The sequence below is a fragment of the Crocuta crocuta genome, unplaced genomic scaffold, assembly GCF_008692635.1.
Source record: "Crocuta crocuta isolate KB4526 unplaced genomic scaffold, BGI_CrCroc_1.0 scaffold234, whole genome shotgun sequence".
NCBI lineage: Eukaryota > Metazoa > Chordata > Mammalia > Carnivora > Hyaenidae > Crocuta > Crocuta crocuta.
The window spans coordinates 939252-960325 of record NW_027529647.1 but is presented as its reverse complement, the minus strand read 5'-3'; the positions used below and the strand labels follow the sequence as shown (position 1 = coordinate 960325).

Genomic DNA, 21074 nt, shown 5'->3' with positions numbered 1-21074 from the left:
CCGCGGGCCTCTCGAGAGGACAGAGAGAGACCGGGCTAGGCAGCGCCGGACTCTGCCCTCCGGTTGCGACAGAACGACCCGGACGCCGGGCCCATGCCTGAAGGGGGCGCCCCGGGGCGGACGGGNCCGCGCCTCCCGCCGCCTCCCGCCCCGCCCGCGGCCAGCCCCACTTGCGGCCACGCCTCGGCACGCCCCCGACCAATCGCAGCCCGCTCCGGCCCGCCGGACCCCGCCTCCCGACCAATCGCCGCGGAGCTTTCCGGCGAGGCCACGCCCCGATGCCGGCGGGCTGGCAGCGCGGGCGGGGAGGTCACGTGCGGCGTGCGGGTCGCCCCCAACCCTGTGGCGAGTGCGCCCAGGCGCGGGGCAGCGTTCATGTTTCGTCAGGCATTTGTCCAGTGAGTCTACCGGGTATGCGGGGCGCGGCCCGGGCGGAGAGGGGGCAGACGTGGACCAGCTCCGTTTCGGAGACTGGGACCGTGCTCAGGACGCAGCAGGCGCTGGCCGGAGTCACACAGCTAGCGAGTGGCAGTTGGGGGAGGAACGGGAACCCTGGTCTGATGCGTATCCCTGCCTTGGGGCCCTCTCTAGGCCTGGTGGGCTTGAAGGCAGGGCTGGGGCCTTCAGCGTCCCCGCAGTAGGACACGTCTTGGCTGCGGGGCGCGATGGGGCAGGACTGACCCCTGCAAGGAAATCAATGTATGATTTATAAATAAACCGAAAAGGAGAAAGGTGAGGGAAACGGGGAATCCCTTTACTAGCACATGTACCCCGCCAGCGACTTGCTAAGTCCCCGGACCACTCAGGAAGAAAAGAGAACAAGCTTCATTCTACCTGGGGCCATTCATTCCACAAGCATTTGTCTGTGCTTTGAAATTTTAATCCATGATTCCAGAACACGCTTTCTGCTTGAGAACAGACAGGACACCTGCTCAGGCGTGTCCAGAAAAGGGACTTTGATCTGAAGAATGTGAAAGATTGCCATGAAAATTACCTTTCCCAAGCCTATGTTAGAGAGCGGCCTGACGGGAGGTACCCGCCTACAGGGTGATTCTGAAGGCTGAGACTGGTGGAGGGCACCAATGGACCCCACAAATGCAAGTTCTTTTTCAGTGTTCACAGGTAAACTGTGAGGACTAAAAAGCTACTTCCCTGTATCCTACCAAGGGAGTTAAGAGTGTCGACTTTGATCTCCACATACTAAAAATAGGATACCAGTGCAGTTGACTGAGGCCTGGGATTTGGAATTCTAAGCAGTCCTGCTGCCACCGAAGTACAGCTTTCCTGGGCCTCCTACTCCTCAGACTCTGGAATTCCAGCAGCTTTGGAAAAGGCACTAGCAGAGCAGTCTTGCGATAGTTGTGGTGTTCAATTACTGCCAATTTTGCTTCTTTCTTTTTTAAGTAATCTCTTCAACTAATGTGGGGCTTGAACTCACAACCCTGAGATCAAGAGTCACATGCTCTGGGCCCCTGGGTGGTTCGGTAGGTTAAGTATCTCTTAAATGACTCTCGATTTCAGCTCTGGTCATGATCTCAAGGTTCATGAGATGGGGCTCCACATTGGGCTCTGCACTTAAATTGAAGAGCTCTGTCTCTCCTCTCCCTCTGCCCTTACCTCGCTCATGCATGCATGTGCAGACACATGCTCTGTCTCTCAAGATAAATAAACAAGTAAAAAGAGAATATAAACTTAAAGACAAAAAGGAAGAGTCTCATGCTCTACCGACAGAGCCAGCCAGGCACCTCCCCTCCCACCTTTTTAAATCATTATTATTTTGGGGGCGCCTGGGTGGTTTAGTCGGTTAAGCGTCCGACTTTCGCTTAGGTCATGATCTCGCGGTTCGTGGGTTCGAGCCCCGCGTCGGGCTCTGTGCTGACTGCCAGCTCAGAGCCTGGAGCCTGTTTCAGTCTGTGACTCCCTCTCTCTCTGACCCTCCCCTGCTCACGCTGTCTGTCTCTCTCTCTCCTAGAAATAAATTTAAAAAAAAATAAATCATTTTTATTTTTTAGGATTTCTTTCAAGTCTGATTATTATACTGCTGTATGTACCACATAATATATATCATTAATATGCCACATTTTGTTTATCCAGCAACAGCCATCTGGGTCCTCCCTCCTCTTGGCTGTAGTGAATAATGCTGCTCTGAACATGGATGTGCAAATATCTCTTTAAAGCCCTGCTTTTGGGGCGCCTGCATGGATCAGTTGGTTAAGCATCTGACTTTAGCTCTGCTCATGATCTCACAGTCTGTGAGTTCAAGCCCTGCATCAGTCTCTGTGCCGACAGCTCAGAGCTTGGAACCTGCTCCAGATGCTGTGCCTCCCTCTCTCTCTGCCCCTCCACTGTTCACGCTCTGTCTGTCTCTCTCTGAAATAAATAAACATTCAAATTAAAAAAATAAAAATAAAGCCAGGCTTTCAATTCATTTGGATATATACCCAGAAGTGAAGTTATTGAATCATATAGTACTTACATTTTTTGAGGTTCCTCCATACCAGATATTGCTTTTAAATTACAGTTATTAACAGCTTAATATCATCTGCTAATATAGATTGTTTAAGTCTGTGGTATGCAGTAATCTCTTTTTGGATCAACAGTATTTCACTTACAACCTCCCAGGAGGGGACATTCAGACATTATGCATTGTAGTTCAAATGTAAATCAACTATAGACCTAAAACGATACAAATCTTAGAGGAGAACACAAGGAAAAAGCTTCACAACACTGGATTTGACTTTTTTCTTTTTTGGATATGACACCAAAAGATCCAGGCAAAACCAAAAAAAATAAAACATGGAAAATTTAAAACTGTTTATCAGGATGCCTGGGTGGCTCTGTTGGTACAGCATGTGACTTAAACTTTTAGAGCATCTAACTCTTGGTTTCGGCTCAGGTCATGATCTTATGGTTCATTCTTTTGGCTCTACACTGACAGTGCAGAGCCTGCTTGGGATTCTCTAGCTCTCTCTCTCTCTCTGCCCCTCCCCTGTTCACTTTCTGTCTCTCTCTCAAAATAAATAAACTTAAAAAAAAATCTTTTTAGGGGTGCCTGGGTGGCTCAGCCGGTTACATGTCCGACTTCACTTTAGGTCATGATCTCACCGTTCGTGGGTTCAAGCCCTGCATCGGGCTCTGTGCTGACGACTAGCTCAGAGCCTGGAGCTTGTTTCAGATTCTGTGTCTCCCTCATTCTCTGACCCTCCCCTGCTCATGCTGTCTCTCTCTCTCTCTCTCTCTCTCAGAAATAAATAAAACATTTAAAAAATAAAAAAAATCTTTTAAAAAACCTGTTTATCAAAAGACACCATCAACAGAGTAAAAAGTCCACAGAATGGGAGAAAATATTTGCAGATCATATATGTGAGTGATAAGAGATTCATATCCAGAATTTAACAGAGAATTCCTAACAACAACAAAGAAACAAACCACTTAATTTAAAAATTGACAAAACAAAACAAAACAAAAACATAAGAAACAAACAAAAAATTGGCAAAGGACTTGGATAGACATTGGTCCAAAGAAGACATACCAATGGCCATTAAGGGCATGAAAAGATGCTCAACATCACTAACGATTAGGGAAATGCAAATTAAAACTATTATTGGGGTGGGATGTCAGGGTGGCTTAGTCGGTTGAACATCTAATTTTGGCTCAGGTCCTCGTCTGCTGTCAGTGCAGAGCCCACTGCAGATTCTCTATCCCCCTCTCTCTACCCTGCTTGTGCACTCTCTCTCTCTCTCTCTGAAAAATAAATAGCTAAAAAAAAAAAAAGAACAAAAAACAAAAACACCTTTATGGGGGCTCCTGGGTGGCTCAGCCACTTGAGTGTCTGGTTCTTGCTTTTGGCTCAACGCATGATCCTGCGGTCAGTGTGGAGCCTGCTTGGCATTCTCTCTCTCTGTCCCTCTCCCCCTCTCTCCCACTCTCTCTCTCTCTCTCTAAAATAAATAAATGGCTCAAAACTACTATGAGATACCACTTCACACCCAATAGGATGATGCTACTACCAAAAAACAACCCTAGAAAATAACAAGGGTTTGCAAGGATGTAGAGTAATCAGAACATTTGTGCCCTGTTGATGGGAATATAAAACGGTGTTGCTGCTGTGGAAAATAGTATGGTGGTTCCTCAAATAAATAAAAATAGAATTATCATATAATCCAACAATTCCACTTCTGGGTATATACCCAAAATAATTGAAAGCAGGGTCAGAAAAACACAATTTGTACAACTACATTCATAGCAGCGTTATTCACAAAAGCTAAAACATGGAAGCAATCCAAGTGTATGTTGATAGATGAATGCTAAGCAAAATGTGGTATATACATACAATGGAATTTTATTCAGCTTTTAAAATGAAGGAAATTCTGACACATGCTGTAACATGAATGAATCTTAAGGACATTATGCTAAGTGAAATAAGCCAGTTATTAGTAAATAGTGTATGATTCCACTTGTATGAAGTAGTTAGACTAGGCAAAGTCATAGAGACAGAAAGAATGGAGGTTGCCAGGGGCCCAGGGGGAGAAGGGAACGGGGAGTTTGTCGTTGATGAGTAGAATTTCAATGGAGGTGGGTGATGGCTGCAAACATTATCAATCTATTTATACTATTGAGCTGTAACTTAAAAATGGTTGAAATTTTTAAAAAGGTGGGGTGTGCCTTGGTGGCTCAGTCAATTAAGCATCTGACTTCAGCTTGGGTCATGATCTCGCGGTTCCTGGGTTAGAGCCCGGCATCGGGCTCTGTGCTGACAGCTAGCTCAGAGCCTGGAGCTTGCTTTGGATTCTGTGTCTCCCTCTCTCTCTGACTCTCCCCTGCTCATGCTGTCTCTCTCTCTCTCTCTCTCTCTCAGAAATAAATAAAAAACAGTAAAAAAAAATTTTTTTTTAATGGTTGAAATAAAAAAATGGTTAAGATATGGGGCACCTGTGGCTTTGTCAGTTGGGCATCTGACTCGTGATTTTGGCTCAAGTCATGATCTCACCGTTTGTGAGATCCAGCTCTGTGTTGGGCTCTGTGCTGACAGTGCGGAGCCTGCTTGGGATCTTCTCTCTCTCCCCATCCCCCGCTCACCCTCTCACACAGGCACATGTTCTTTCTCTTGCTCTCAAAAAATAAATAAACTTAAAAAATAAGTAAACTGTTAAAAAATGGTTAGATAGTAAATTTTATGTTCTGTGCATTTCCCCCAATAAATTTTTGTAATATAAATCAATTCTACATCTACTGCAAAGGTTCACATAAACCTCCCACGCTTGCTTGATATCACCTCACTGTTATCCTGGAGTTTGTTTGCCTTTCCTGTTTTAATTTATCATTATGTCTGAAGGGTCAAATGGGTCAGGTCAGAAAAGTGAGAAACCCCCAGAGGTGACACATGGATGTGCCACGAGCCAAATCTGCTTCACAGATAGTTTCAGTTGGTTCATGTGATGTTTTAAAAATTGGGAAATTTCCTTAAAGTTTGGATTCCAGCCTCTCTGGAAAAATGGAAAGATTTGGCAATGCTAGGTCCACATCCTCACATGGCTAACAGGGGGCTTCACTGAATGCCACCTGCCACCATTAATGCCTATTTTCCCATTCACCACAGTCCCCCCGATCCCTGTCCGCTTCTATGCCACTACGCTACCTTTTAGCCTTTACCTGCCTGGCCCTGGCACCTATGCTTGTGACCCCTGACCCTCTCTCTCCCAGGTGAGACATAAACCATGACCCTAGCTGTGTTGAGCCATGTGACTGTATTTCTATAAATGAGGGGAAACAGAGTAAAAAAAAAGTCAGCCTCCCCATTCCCATAGGCAGAGGAGACAGAAGAACATCAAGGCCCAGAGAGTGGCGTCCCATGAATTCCCAGATCCATTCTAACACTGATTTATTTTAGAGGGAGAGAGTGAGAAACAGAGCACAAGTGGGGGAAGGGCAAAGTATGAGGGAGACACAGAATCCGAAGCAGGCTGCAGGCTGTCAGCACAGAGCCCGACTCGGGGCCCGAGCTCAGGAACTGCAAGTTCATGACCTGAGCCAAAGTCGGACACTTAACCTCTCCCAGATCCATTCTAAGTGGAGTGATTCTAGTCGAGAGCTCAGAGCTCTAAGGCGGCTGCAAACTTAAGCAGAATAAATTGTGAACGGCAAGGTTGAACCGACAGCCTCCAGGATTCCTAACAGTCCTGTAAGCCTATGAATTACCGGCTTTGTTTCTTTATACTCCGCCATTTGTCTACACGGACACTGGAAGGCACCTCTCTCTACCCTCAAAGACAGTTTATCAAATGGTGGATCAAATTCCAGCCAAACAAGGATGTCTGGTTAACTTGGGGCCAGGCAAGATGATTTAGATTTCACAGGTCCTGCTTCCAAGAATAATTACTAGCAAACAAGAATTGTTTTAAATTTATTGTTTTAATTTTTAAAATTTATTTCTGAGAGAGAGAGCATGAACAGGGGAGGGTCAGAGAGAGAGGGAGACACAGAATCTGAAACAGGCTCCAGGCTCTGAGCTGTCAGCACAGAGCCCGACGCGGGGCTCGAATCCACGAACCGTGAGATCATGACCTGAGCTGAAGTTGAACACTTAACTGACTGAACCACCCAGGCGCCCCTAGCAAACAAGAATTTAGGAGTCTATTGTAGTGAAGTCCTCCTTCTAGAAAACAAAACACTTTATGTACCCGAAAGGATATTCGCAGAGAGAAAAGGGCAACATCGAAAAGTAGGGAAGAAAAAAGGAAAAAAGAAAAAGGAACAAAAAGGTTAGAAGAGCGTCAGGCTGCATTCTTACTTTAAACTGTGACGCCAAAGAAAAGAAGTTTCTATCTTAATTCTCCCTTAATCTACTGTGCGGTTAGTGGTTTCCATAAATCAGAATTTTTGCAAGAGGATGGATGAGGCCAGATTCAGGGCCAACAACAAATTCTTAGATCTAGTTTATCTGCCCCTGAAATGACTGTTTATTAAGATGCATGTCGGGGGTGCTTGACCAGTTCAGTTGGAAGAGTGTGTGACATTTGATCTCGGGGTCGTGAGTTCGAGCTCCACCTGGGATTTGGAGATTATTGAAAGAAATAAAACTTTAGAAAAAAAGAAAAAAATTAAGTGTTTATTTTTGAGAGAGAGAGAGAGAAAAAGAGAGAGATCATGAGCAGGGGAGGAGCAGAGAAAGAGGGAGACACAGGATCTGAAGCAGGCTCTAGGCTCTAAGCTATTAATACAGAGCCCGATGGAGGGCTCAAACTCACGAATTGTGAGATCATGACCTGAGCTGAAGTCAGACGCTTAACTGACTGAGTCACCCAGGCACCCTCCTCCCCCTCCCCGCAAAAAAAAAAAAAGTTTTTATTTATTTATTGATAGAGAGGGATAGAGAGCCCGAATGGGGGAGGGGCAGAGAGCGGGAGACATAGAATCAGAAGCAGGCCCCAGGCTCTGAGCTGGGGCCCTGAGCTGTCAGCACAGAGCCCAGAGTGGGACTCAAACTCATGGACCTGAGAGGTCATGACCTGAGTTGGAAGCTCAAACGACTGAGCCACCCAGGTGTTCCAGTTAAAAAAAAAAAAAGTGCAGGGCGCCTGGGTGGCTCAGTCGGTTGAGCATCCGACTTCTGCTCAGGTCAGATCTCACAGTTCGTGGGTTCGAGAGCTGCATCTGGCTCTGTGCTGACAGCTCAGAGCCTGGAGCCTGTTTCCGATTCTGTCTCCCTCTCTCTCTGCCCCTCCCCCACTCTGCTCTCTCTCTGCCTCAAAAATAAATAAACTGTATAAAAAAAATTTTTAAAAATGCACATTGTAAACTTTTTTTTTTTTTCCGGAAACTTTTGTTCATCCCTTAAGCCCTGCCTTGTTCATTTCAGGAGCTGGCTCAGAAAGGCACTTGCAGTTCTCAGTACAGAAAACAATTATGCAACAGAATACATTTCAAAAATTGGGCAAAACACTCCATATCCCATCCCAGCATGACTGTGCAGCCGCATTATTTTTTGTTTCTCAAATGGAGGTGCACCCACGTGTTCTTGGGACTCTGAAGTACTACACCTAGTGATCTGATTTTTTACAGTGATGTGTGAAATATTTTAACAGACACAAAATTTGACTTTTGTGGTGATAATTTACAACTAAAAGGTATTTTCATAGAAAAGGATGTCATTTGTAAGGTGATGTTTTTCACATTGGGGTCCACTGATTGCCAGAGGATCTGTAACTTTATTCTCCATGTCTGTGATCTTTGTTTGTTTCCTTTAAAAGGGTCCTTTTCAGGGCGCCTGGGTGGCTCAGTTGGTTAAGTGGCCAACTTCGGCTTATGTCATGATCTTGTGGCTTGTGGCTTGTGAGTTCAAGCCCTGAGTTGGGCTCTTTGCTGACAGCTCAGAGTCTGGAGCCTGCTTCAGATTATGTGCGTGTGTCTTTGTCTCTCTCTGCCCCCTCCTGCTAGCACTCTCTCTCTATCTCAAAAATAAACATTAAAAGGGTAAGTTTAAGCCTCGTTTGGGCAGAATAATATTTAGCTGTGAGCCAGAGACACTTGTAGTTTATTTTTAAAGGGTGGTTTAAGGGCCATCTGGGTCGCTCAGTCAGTTAAGCATTCGACTTCAGCTCAGGTCATGTACTCATGGTTCATGGGTTCAAGCCCCACATTGGGCTGTGTGCTGACAGCTCAGAGCCTGGAGCCTGCTTCAGATTCTGTATCTCCCTCTCTCTCTGCCCCTCCCCCCACTCATGCTTTATTTCTCTCTGTCTCAATAATAAACAAAAAAATTGTATATAAAAATAAATAAAGGGTCATTTAAGGGCTCCTGGGTGGCTTAGTTGGTTGAGCATCCAACTTAGGCTCAGGCCACGATCTTGCTGTTTGGGAGTTCCACCCCGTGTTGGGCTCTGTGCTGATAGCTCGGAGCCTGAGCCCGCTTCAGATTCTGTGTCTCCCTCTCTGCGCTTTCCCCACTCTCATTCTGTTACTCTCTCTCCCTCAAAAATAAATAAACATTAAAAAAATAATAAAGGGTCATTTAGGAAATCAACAGCATGGAGGTCCCACTGGGGAACACTCAGGTGACCAAGGTGAAGACACCCCATACCCCATCCCATTGTGACACTGTGCCTCAATTAGTTTGTTGTTCTGTAGGGAAGTGCACCCACACAGGTGCCATTCATGCAGTTACACATCTGGGTTACACATTCCACACTCCGTTGGAATTGTCCTGTAGCCTCTTGGGGGAGGAAAGGAAATGCTACAAGTAGACAAATGGCTGCCTCTTACTGCCTCTGAAGAAACTGGCTCAGGCCCTTCTGTCTTCCCTGGAAAGAACTCACTCACTTGGGGAGGAGAGCAGCCATCTCATCGGGTAGCCATCCTGTTGTGGCTCGGATGGTCAGAGTCTGCAGGAAATCAGCAACGAGACCATACTTAAAGCTCCCTACTAGTTCTCACTGCTCTCACTGCCTCAGGAGAGAGGCAGAGCCCAGGGGGACAGGGAGGCAACACGCGCAGAGGGGGAGTTGCTTGTGAGCCTTGTGTGCCTTTTGCAAGTAGCATTTGTTTCTCCTCAAAGCTACGCTTTTGGCTTTAGACTGGAGAAGGGGGTTGTGTGGGGTGATGGACACATGACACATTCTGCCTGGGGGCTGTGGGGAGGTGAGGCCTGTGTGCTCATTCTAGTTTTTGGCAACAGGCCTAGGATGGGTCATTTTGTGTCCTTTAACAGCTGAAGTCCTTGGAAAGCAGTGAAACAGTCTGTAGGTGGGGTGGTAATAAATACTTGTCCTGCCCTCCTTTTGTTGTGAGCAGCAGAGGAAATTCAGCATGAGACAGTACATTGTAAATTAAGGGCTTTTCAATCAGAGTTATTGATCACAATGATATGAAGGTGCATGGTTTAAAGGGAAGAGCTCTGGGTTTTGTTAGGGAGTCTGGATGTAGATCTAGGTTCACCTACGCACTGGCTCTGTGGCCTTGGATGAGTTTCTCATCTTCTAGAGTTTGGTTTTTTGTGTGTGGGTGTTTTTGTTGGGGGGTGTGCTCAAGGGTGTTTGGGGGGGGAGGAGGAGTCCATTTCTAAACATGGGAATAGTCTTTGCCTTCCCTCATAGGATTGTGATCAAAATAGAAAATATGACAAAGTTCTTTGTGAACTGGAAAGAGAATGTTCTTAATACAGCTGAAGTTTTCAGATCCCTCCATAGCCACCAAGTACCTGAAACTGGTCCTAAAAACGTCTCAAGCATGACAAATCCAAACAATAGTGACTCGTCATCCTTCTCCCCAAACCAGCTCCTTCCCTGGGTTTTTCAGCTTAGCGGTGGGGGAACATAAGGACGCTTATTCATGGGTCCCCAACTATCAAATCAAGGTGAACCAGGTACCATGGACTAAGGATCTCTGTTGTGAAGACTTCCAGAGCTTTGTAACTTACCTATGTTTACTAAGTGTATCATCTCCTGCTTCTCTATAGTGAGTAGCAGTGAAAGGGACCTCATACAGACCTAGGCTGCTCTCATCAGGGACTCCTTATGGTGGCCTCCCCAAAACCCGTTTTCCTTTCCTTCAGTAGCCACCAGCACCCATTCCATTTCCTTGGGGGGTCTCTGCTTCCTGAGAGGGAGTGTGGGCTCCCCAGCAATTAGCCTTCCTGTGATCCCCTAAGATAAGAATGCACACCCCCTTTTAGTGTGGATTTTCACTGTTAATCACTATGGGGAAATAGATGGGGGGAAAACCAAAATACCAAAAATATGAGGAAGTTACAAAGCTGACCAAGTTTTCATATTAGTGAGCTCTTCTCTAGTTCCTAACTCACTCCGAGGTGGTAAATGAAAGTCTCTTTGCCTCTTGTCAGCATTTATTCCTGAAAGTTGTACTTCTCAACCAGCACCCTCCCCCACTCTTTCCCCCTAGGTTTTGGGCTCCCTGGTGGCAAGCAAATGTGCCTGAATCATCACGCTTGGTATTCTCAGTGCTTACCACAGGGCCTAGTACATAGAGCTAACACATATTAAGTACTTACTTAATATGCCAAATACTGTATGAAGCCTTCACATGGATTATCTAACTCATTCCTCAGATGGTCCTTTGAAGTAGTTACCAATATGTCCCTGATTTACAGAAAGGCAAGTGAGACACAGAGAGGTAAAGTCAGTTGTCCAAGGATACACAGCTGGTAAATGGCAGGGCTGGGATTCAGTTTCTGGCAGTCTGACTCCAGGGTCCACACTTGTTTTTTTTTTTTTTTTTTTTTTTTAATTTAAGTTATTTATTTTGAGAGAAAGAAGAGAGCACGGGAGCAAGTAGGCACACACAAGTGGGGGGGGGGGCAAAGAGGAGACAGAATCCCAAGAAGACTTTGTACCATCAGCGCAGAGCCCAATGCGGGCCTTGAACTCACACAATGTGAGATCATGACCTGAGATGAGACCAAGAGTCAGATGTTTAACTGACTGCACCACCCAGGTGCCTCTCTATTTTTTTAAGTTTATTTTAAGCAAATTCTACACCCAATGTGTGGCTTGAACTCACCATGCAGAGATCAAGAGCAGCATGCCAGGCACCCCCAAGGCTCATATTTTTAACCACTACACTGAAGACATTTAAGTATTGGTTGAATATATATATATATTTTAATATTTTTTAACGTTTATTCAGTTTTGAAAGACAGATTGTGATGGGGGAGGGGCAGAGAGAGAGAGGGAGACACAATATGAAGCAGGTTCCAGGCTCCAAGCTGTCAGCACAGAGCCTGCATGGGCCCAACCAACCGACTGGGGGATCATGACCTGAGCCAAAGTCTGACGCTCAACTGACTGAGCCACCCAGGCGCCCCAGTATCGGTTGAATATATTAAATAAACTCTTTTCTCCACTTCTCACTTCATGACAAACTTTGCCTTCTCTAAGAAGGCCTCACTGCTAGGTTCCGTAGCCCAAACTCTCAACTTCTCCTTGAACTTTACAATAGCCTTGTAACCTTTTCACTACACTAGTTTTTATTTATTAAAAAAACATTTTTTAATGTTTTATTTCTGAGAGAGAGACATACATACACACACACACACACACACACACACAGCGTGAACAGGGGAGAGTCAGAGAGAGAGGGAGACACAGAACCTGAAACAGGCACCAGGCTCTGAGCTAGCTGTTAGCACAGAGCCCGATGCGGGGCTCGAACCCACGAAACGCAAGATTATAACCTGAGCCAACATCGGACGTTTAACCGACTGAGCCACCCAGGCGCCCCTACACTAGGGGTTTTTAAACCTTCTTTGAATCTCAAGGCCTGTGGAGAATTTCATCAATGAAAGCTATGGCTATCTACGCAGATTAACATTCACATCCACAAAATTTTGAGTATAATGGGCAGAAGTGGCAAAGAGCGCTTCATCTTAAATCCATCAGTGAGGGGCGCCTGGGTGGCTTAGTCGGTTAAGCGTCCGACTTTCGCTTAGGTCATGATCTCGCGGTTCGTGGGTTCGAGCCCCGCGTCGGGCTCTGTGCTGACTGCCAGCTCAGAGCCTGGAGCCTGTTTCAGTCTGTCACTCCCTCTCTCTCTGACCCTCCCCTGCTCACACTGTCTCTCTCTCTCTCTCTCTCCTAGAAATAAATAAAACATAAAAATAAATAAATAAATAAATAAATAAATCCATCAGTGAATCCTCAGGTTCCCTTCCTATTGTCTGGGGGTGGTGGTCGGGGGTGTGTAAACTGAAACTCCTTAGCAAAGCTTATTGGGCCAGATTCCAGCCTCATCTCCAGTTCTACATCTTGAATTTAAGGCTTAAACAAATAGGGCGATCACTTTCACACCTCTGAGACATCTGCTTTTGAAGTGTCTGCTGCTTGGAATACTTCTTCCTTCCAACCCTATCTGACGCATTTTTCATCAAAGTCCAACTGGGATGTTACCTCTGAGATGCCTTCCCTGACACCCCGCCATGTTCCAGAAACCCCTAACTTCCGTGCCTCTAACACGGTTTATATCTATGACACGTTATGTCAGTTACTAAGGAGCCGGTCTCGGTCGATCCATAGTTTGCTCCCCCGGAGCAGGGATGGTATGTCATTCATCGTATCCCCAATACTCTAGAACGTGCGTGACACATAGTAGGTGCTCACCACATCTATTAAATTCATTTGTCCGGGGTTCGGCTCTCTCTCGGCGACTGGCAAGTTCGTCACAGGTTTGCAGGAGCCTAACACGCTCAGGACAGTACCGAGTGATAAAAGTCAGCTCCAAAGGGAATCAGCTACAGAGAAAGTGAACTTGAGGCCAGGCTTTGGAAGTAGGGCAGACGCCCCCAAGCGCTCACGCTGACATAAGGCGAGCAACACTGACGCAAGACTTAAGTGTCGGGTCTGGGGGACGAGGCAGCGCACTGCATCCTGGGATCTGCGCGACTGACGGCAGCATTGCACGCCGGGATATGTAGTCCGGCCCTTCCCTAGGACAGAGTCCAGTTGCACCTAGCTACACTCAACCATATCTCTACAGAGATAAGGTACAATATTGGCCATCTAGCACAGAATGATGAGGTTCTTCAGGGCAGGTATACCTAGTTGCATTCCGCAGAGAAAACCTCATTTCGGCGTTGGCAACCAGAAAGGCGCATTGGGTGCTGCTGCGCATGCGCAACGCCTGAGCTAGTGCTGGCGCGCGCACGGGCCCCGCCTCCGGAAGCGCCATCGCGGTGCCGGCCTGCTGTCCTCGCGAGGCCTCCTTGAGCCGGGTGGCGCAGGCGCAGTGTCCCTGGCCCAAGATGGCGGCACGGTGCTCCACACGCTNACCTTCTCTTCTCTGTCAGCGTTTCTAGAAGCCTCTTTCCAGGCTTGCTCCTTTACCCAATTCCGATCCCGTCTCCTCCCTTCACCTTATAGCCGGAAGGGAGGAGGTAACTGTCATTCGGTGAGCACCTGTTACGGTGTNGCTCCTTTACCCAATTCCGATCCCGTCTCCTCCCTTCACCTTATAGCCGGAAGGGAGGAGGTAACTCATTCGGTGAGCACCTGTTACGGTGCTAGGCACTTTGTGCCTCATTTCACTTGGTGGTAACAACCCTGCAAGAATGGAATCGTCATCCCCATTTTAAAGAACGGGAAACTGAGGTTCTAGCAGAAGAATTGACCCGCCCAAGGTCATAAAGCTGGAAGAGTAGAGTTATCCTTTAATAGCTTATGCTCTTTCAATCACGTGGTTTTAATTGAAGAAGACACTTAGCAGGCTTTTATAAGTCCTTAAGTTGGCAATTGTAATAAAAATACTAACATCTATCGAGCACCTTCTGTGTACTCGGCATGGGTCATTTCCATGTGATAGATGTTATTACATCTATGTGATAGATAAAGAAGCTTAAGCCTAGATGTTAAACAACTTGTAGAAAGTGACAAAGCAAAAAGATGGTAGAGCCCTGATTCAAAACCAGCTTTCTTAATGGATGGAGGCGATACAGAAGTGATACATAGTAAGCCTTTAAGTGCTTGGCTGTGATGGTTCTGCTATGTGTTGGATGACTTCCGTTATAGCAGTGAAGGAAGGAGGAAACATTGAATAACCAACCATGTGTCTGAGTTGTGCTATTGGTTGTGTTCCCTAGAATTTTGTGCAAGTTGTATTTAAACTGTCTATACATTTATAAAGGTAATTAATTAACGGGCCCTGACAAGATAACCCACACGAGATAGTTGCTATTGGAGTCCAGTTTCGTAATGCTTGTGTAATAAGGCAGTCATTAAAGCATCAGTAATCATTATTCTTTTGTGAAGTGAGCAAACTCACCTCCACCAGTGTGTGTGTGTGTGTGTGTGTGTGAGAGTGTGAGAGAGAGAGAGCGAGCACGAGAGAGCGCGAGAGACTGGGTGAGTTACTTAATATCTTTGAACTCCTATTTCATTAACTGAAAATTTGTTCATTGACTCAGTGTTTATTGAGAGCCTGCCATATGCTGGCCACTATTCTAGTTACTGGAGATACAGCAGAGAACAAAGAGATGGGATGAGGTATTGACCAAGTGATGCCGTTTTTTTATTCTGTTCCTGCCACTGATATTTTCTCACGGGCAGAGCAGTAGTCTGCTCTGGTTTCTTTGGGATTATTGGGAGCGATGTCATGCTGTATTTCTCGGTATGAGCAAAAGAGTTAAGTTTTGAGTTTTGCTAACATCTTCTACTGTCAGGGTTATTTTAAATAGAATTTGGCTGCATCTTTTTGTTCACTTCTTCCTTAGGTAATTATTAAGCTATTTCTGTTCATAGTACATTTGTACAAGTTTGGGGAGCATTTTTGTTGATTGTGTATATATTAGAGAGACAGGCAAGCACTAAGTACTGAGCCTTTGGGGGACCATTACTAAGGAACTGGAGTCAGCACATAGCCCAGGATGGGCATGCTCTGTGTCACATGATGAACGTGTGAGAGAGGTGATATCCTTCAAGATACACTCTTGTTATTACATCTAAAATCATAAACTCAGCTCCAGACAAACATTGGTCTTTGATCTCCTCATACAATTAGATGACATAAAAACACTGTAAATACAACTTTTTTCTCAGGGCAGAAAAAATGTAATTATTTGACTCTTGGTTGGTCATTCTTGGAGTGACTTGGAGGATGATCTTATTCTGGGTTGTTCTAAAAAGGGCAAGACGGGCGCCTGGATGGCTCAGTCGGTTGAGCGTCTGACTTCAGGTCATGATCTCCTGGGTCTGTGAGTTCGAGCCCTGTGTCAGGCTCTGTGCTGACAGCTTCAGATTCTGGGTCTCCCTATCTCACTGTCCCTCCCCTGTTCATGCTTGCCATGACCAGCCTCCTCCTGGGTTGGAAGGAGCTGGGCGGGGGTGGAGGGGCGGTGGCAAGGAGAGCCTCACAGGACCAGGGCAGCCCCTCATGCTGTGAGTGAAGGGAAAGTGAGCACCAGGCAGCTAGCTCTGTTTTCCTCAAATCTGACCAAAGAAAGACCTCTTTGGTTGCCTAACCCCCACTACTTCCACACCGTATGCTCTGTTTTTAGAAAATTTTTATTAATGTGAGACGGCTGGGTGGCTCAGTCAGTTAAGTGTCCAACTTCGGCTCAGGTCATCATCTCACAGTTTGTGAGTTCGAAACCCGTGTCAGGCTCTGTGTCCACAGCTAAGAGCCTGGAGCCTACTTCAAATTCTGTGTCTCCTTCTCTCTCTGCCCTTCCCCACTCACACTGTGTCTGTCTCTCACTCAAAATGAACATTAAAAAATTAAAGAAATTTTTTTGTTATTGTTTATTATTTTTGAGAGAGAGACAGAGCACAAGCAGGGGAGGGGCAAAGAGTGAGGGAGACACAGAATCTGAAGCAGGCTCTAGGCTCTGAGCTGTCTGCACAGAGCCCGATACGGGGCTTGAACCCACAAGCTGTGAGATCATGGCCTGAGCATGACACTTAACCGACTGAGCCACCCAGGCGCCCCTCACACTGTCTGCTCTTTGTGTTCTGGGAGGTCTGGGGTGCAGCGACAGGAAACAGTATGGGACTACTGAAGGTACAGATCGACTTGCTGCTTTTGATTTCAGTCATTCTGACTCATTCCTACTCATCCTCCTGTCTGGTTATATTGTCCCCTTCCTGGATATCTCCTCTACACTCCTGGTTATGTTTTGTGCTCAGATTAATTTTAAGTAGTCTCCCAGTTCTCCTGTTGATCACTTCCCAGTTCAACACTTGCCGGGACTCCCTATTGCCCTTAGGATAAAACCTTGACTCCTTAGGATTGTTCGAAGGCCCTTTGACTTATTCCTAGGCCTCACTAATCGGCATCATTATCTCTAACCACCCCTCTACTTGGATAAAACCTAGTTACATCATGCAGTTACTACATGCATATGAACTTTCATGTGAACCAAAGGCGGTCTATGATTTAGCAGCCAAATGAGACCCTTGAAAATGAAAGGGGAATCTGTTGCAAATAACTGTGGGACTACAGGTGTAATTCTGGGCAGATTCAAACCTTTCCTTAACCTAGCTAATTTCTACAGCTTAACAGCAGCTCCCTTAAAAGACCTTTCCTGAACTTTTTCAGGTCAGTTGTCAGTGCTTCTCAACTGGGGATGATTTTGCCCTCCAAAGGACATTTGGCAATGTCTGGAGACATTCAGTTGCCCTCTTATGACAGGGGTAGAGGGGTGGTAGAGTGTGCTACTTATAAGTAGTTGGTGCTGCTGAGCATCCTTTGACGTATGAGTATTTTAGTTTGCTAGGGATGCTGTAAGAGAGGACTGCATTTAGCCTCACAGTTCTAGAAGCTAGCAGTCCAAGATCAATGTTTTGGCAGAGTTGTCGTGAGGCATCCTACCTCCAGGGGCACCTGGTTAGCTCAGTCACAAGAGCATGACTCTTGATCTCAGGGTTGTGAGTTCTAGCCCTACGTTGGGTGTAGAGATTACTTACATAAATGAAAACTTAAAATGAGCATCCTACCTCCAAGCACAGTCACATTCTGAGGCACTGGGGATTAGGACCTCAACATATGGATTGGGAGACATAGCCCATAACAATAGGAAAGGCCCTTCACCATGAGGAATCTAATCCCATCATCGAAAGTGTGAGGTTGAGAAATCCTGGTTAGGTGACCCTATGTGTGTTCTCACTCTGCATGCCCTTGTGTGCTAATATCTCTTTGTACACGGTCTCCTACACTCCCCTGCTGGACTGTAAGCTCCTTGAGGGTGCTGGCTTTGGTCTTTTCTTCACATTGTATCTCATTGCCTGCTACAGTGTCAAGATCTTGAATAAATGGAAGCTCCAGAAAGGCAGTGTCTGAATGGTCTGCTACCTATTCCCAGTGCAGAACCCAGTGCCTGGCAGGTAGTAGATGTTCATTGAGTATTTGAGAATGAATGAAGGAATGAATGGTGAGTCCAGAAGCTCCTCTATAGGCTGAAGTTTGACTTAGAAATCTGGAGCTGTCATGATCTTTATGCTCTTACTTGGCTTCCTTTCACTCCCAGCCCTGTATCTTCATTTGTCACCAGATGGGTTGGAGGATAGACAGGGCTCAAGTTGTGGGGAAGCTCCCCCTGCTTCACCTGGTGACAGACTAATCCAAGTTAGTTCTCTGCTGCACACACAGAGGGCAGTGGAGTGGATGTGTCCACCAGTGGCCCTTCCTCCTTGTGCTGATGCCAGAGGCTTGGAGGGGGGCAGGGTATGTGGCTGCCTGCCTTGGGCTTTGACCCCAGTTAGCTCTTCTGGGGTAAACAGTTTCAGGCATAGGGCCTTTTTAACCCTGTGTGTCTATATAGGTGTATTTTTTTAGGGCAGGGGCAGCACTTTTATCAGATTCTCTTAGACCTGTGACCTTAAACACTAAAAACCATTTTTTTCCCCTTTCTCCTTCCTTCCTTCCAGAGAGTGCAAGTAGGGGAGAGGAGCAGAGAGAGAAAGAGAATCCCAAGTAGACTCTATTCTCAGCACGGAGCCCGATGTGGGGCTCGATCCCACAACCCTGGGATCATGACCTGAGCCAAAAGAGTCAGCCGCTCAACTGACTGAGCCACCCAGCGCCCCAAGAACCATTTCTTCAGTTCTTTAGTTCTCAAATTGAGCATGTGGCAGAATCATCATCTGGAGGGCTTATGAACACAGCCTGCTGAATGCCACCTCCAGAGTTTCTGATTTGGGTCAGGGGTGGGGCCTGAAAATGGACATTTCCAACAAGCTAATGATGCTTCTGGCCCAGCGACCACACTCTGAAAACCACCCCAGAAGTAGGTCCCCCAGGTTGCCTGGTGGAGGCAAAGAACTTGGAGAATTGTTAAGCATTAAGGGAAGCAGCATATGAAGATACGTGGCAGGTGCTCAGGTAGTGTGACAGTGGGGTTAGGTGCCTTTCTAGTCATCCCCCAGGCACAGCCCCTGTCCGGAGTGCAGTCGTTAGGGTACAGCCTCACTGTATCGTGATACAGCAGGATTAGCCCTGCCCAGTACACTTTGTTTTATATTCGTTGTATACAGTGGCCTTGGCCATCTCTGAAGTGTAGTGAGTTTGGTCTCCAGTGGGCTTGGAGAAAGCTGACCCTAGGCTGTGATCTCTGTTCCTTCATAGGTATAAATAACCTGGCTGGGTGTTTACTCACAACTTCCTTTTGTTGAACACATTCCCAGAGTGATTGTCTTTCCTTTTTTTTCTTTTTTAGGAGTAAAAAGTTACCCTTTTGTTTGTACTGCCTCCTTCCACACGAGCTCCCCTTTGGCCAAAGAGGATTATTACCAGATACTAGGAGTGCCCCGAAATGCCAGCCAGAAGGAGATCAAGAAAGCATATTACCAGGTCTGTATGGGGACCAGGTTTTAGGGACAAGACTGTAGAAGGGATGCTGTTGGCCTGGTCTGCTCACCAGTGCCGCATGTGTGCCCGTACGTGCAGGTGACGTGTGGCTGACGGGGTGTGCCCGTATGTCCAGTGCCGCATGTGTGGCCGTACGTGCAGGTGACCTGTGGCTGATGGAGTAGAATGAGGTGATGGGCTTTGCTGGACTTCAGAAAAAACACTTCAGAAAAAAGAGAGGCAGAACCAAAGGTTTTTAAAAATCTTTTTACAAAGCTGTTATCATATTTCAAAGTATTCTGCGCCTTGTTACTTGTATGAAAAATTCACTACAAGATTCTAGAGGTTTTTTTAAGTTTATTTTCATTTTGGTGGCCAAGACCTTTATCTGAACCTAATATTTATGAACTGGTACTGATCAAGACCAGACCTAACAGCCGTGGCTTAGATAGCTAATCCCTCCTCTTAGGTTTTTTTGAAGTGTACAGTTCACTGGTTTTTAATTTATTCATAGAGGTTTTACAACCATCCCCACAATCAGTACATTTCCAACAGCTTAAAAAAAACCCATACCACCAGCACTCACTCCCCAGTTTCCTTTCCCTCTGCCTTTGCAATTACTAACCTATTTTCTGTTTCTATGGATTTGCCTGTTCTGGACATTTCATACACGTGAAGTCATATAATGTGTGAACTTTTGTGATGGCCTCTTTCACTTTGGAAAGAAGCTTTGTCAACACTGTGGCATGTATCGGTTCTTCATTCCTTTCTGTGGTTGAGTAATATTCTGTCACGTGGATATGCTACATTTTATTTATCCATTCATCAGTTGATGGACATTTGGATTGTTTCCACTTTTTTTTTTTTTTCTTTTGGCTATTAGGAGTAGTGCTGCTGTGAACTCCATGTATAGGTTTTGTGTAGACTTATGTCGTAATGGAATGAGCAAAGGTACGGGGGTAGGAAGCAGAGACCCTGGCTTGGGAACAGTGAATAGCATGTCTTTCCTCTTTGAACTAGAAGGTAAGGTTGCTGACGTAAGCTAGAAACTTAATTTAAGAGACAGTAGGGAACCATTCAAGTTTTTAGGTGTGGAAGTAAAAAGATGAGGTAAAGCTGTGCAATTTAAGACTGGACGTTTTTAAAGTAGTCTTCATAGAGCAATTTCTGGGGTCAGAACTTGATGAAAGCTTTGTGTGTGTTGCATCATTTCATCCTCCTGGCAGAGGCTTGGAGAGGTTATGACCTACACCCGAGGCCCCAAATGTCACTGTGTGTCATACGTGCAAAGACCTCTCTTTTCCTTAAGCTAATCTTTTTTTTTTTTTTAATGTTTTATTTATTTCTGAGAGAGAGGGAGAGGCAGTATGAGCAAGGGAAGGTCAGAGAGAGGGGGAGACACAGAATCCGAAGCAGGCTCCAGGCTCTGAGCCCGATGCGGGGCTCGAACCCACAAACCACACGATCATGACCTGAGCCGAACTTGGACACTTAACCGACTGAGCCACCCAGGCGCCCCTGAGCTAATCTTATGAGTGTACTGTTGTTTGTTCCTGTGGCTTTTGGGACCAGCTTGTGGGCCACTATGATGTACTGGCTGTTCCCCGAGACCCCGCTCCGGGGCTTAGCGCACTGCGTTTGGCGTGCCCCCCACCCCCCCCAAGCTGCCGTGAGGACCAGCGTCTCTGCAAGCAGGACTGAGCTCAGAGGAACTGGTGGAGCTGTACTCTGCCTTTTCCACGGATGGCTGTTTTGGCTTTGGGTGGCTGGTGCTGCTTTCCTTCTGTCTG

The 21074-nt window shown here is 46.2% G+C and overlaps 1 protein-coding gene across 1 annotated transcript in view; it reads left to right on the top strand.

Annotated features, from left to right (window-relative positions):
- The first annotated feature begins 93 nt into the window (after window positions 1–93).
- DNAJA3 (DnaJ heat shock protein family (Hsp40) member A3) overlaps window positions 94–21074 on the top strand; it is a 43422-nt gene continuing 22441 nt past the window's right edge. The window contains exons 1-2 of the mRNA XM_077762758.1: window positions 94–398; window positions 19122–19287. Coding sequence (XP_077618884.1) covers window positions 94–398; window positions 19122–19287 — 471 coding nt within the window. The remainder of the gene's footprint in view (window positions 399–19121; window positions 19288–21074) is intronic.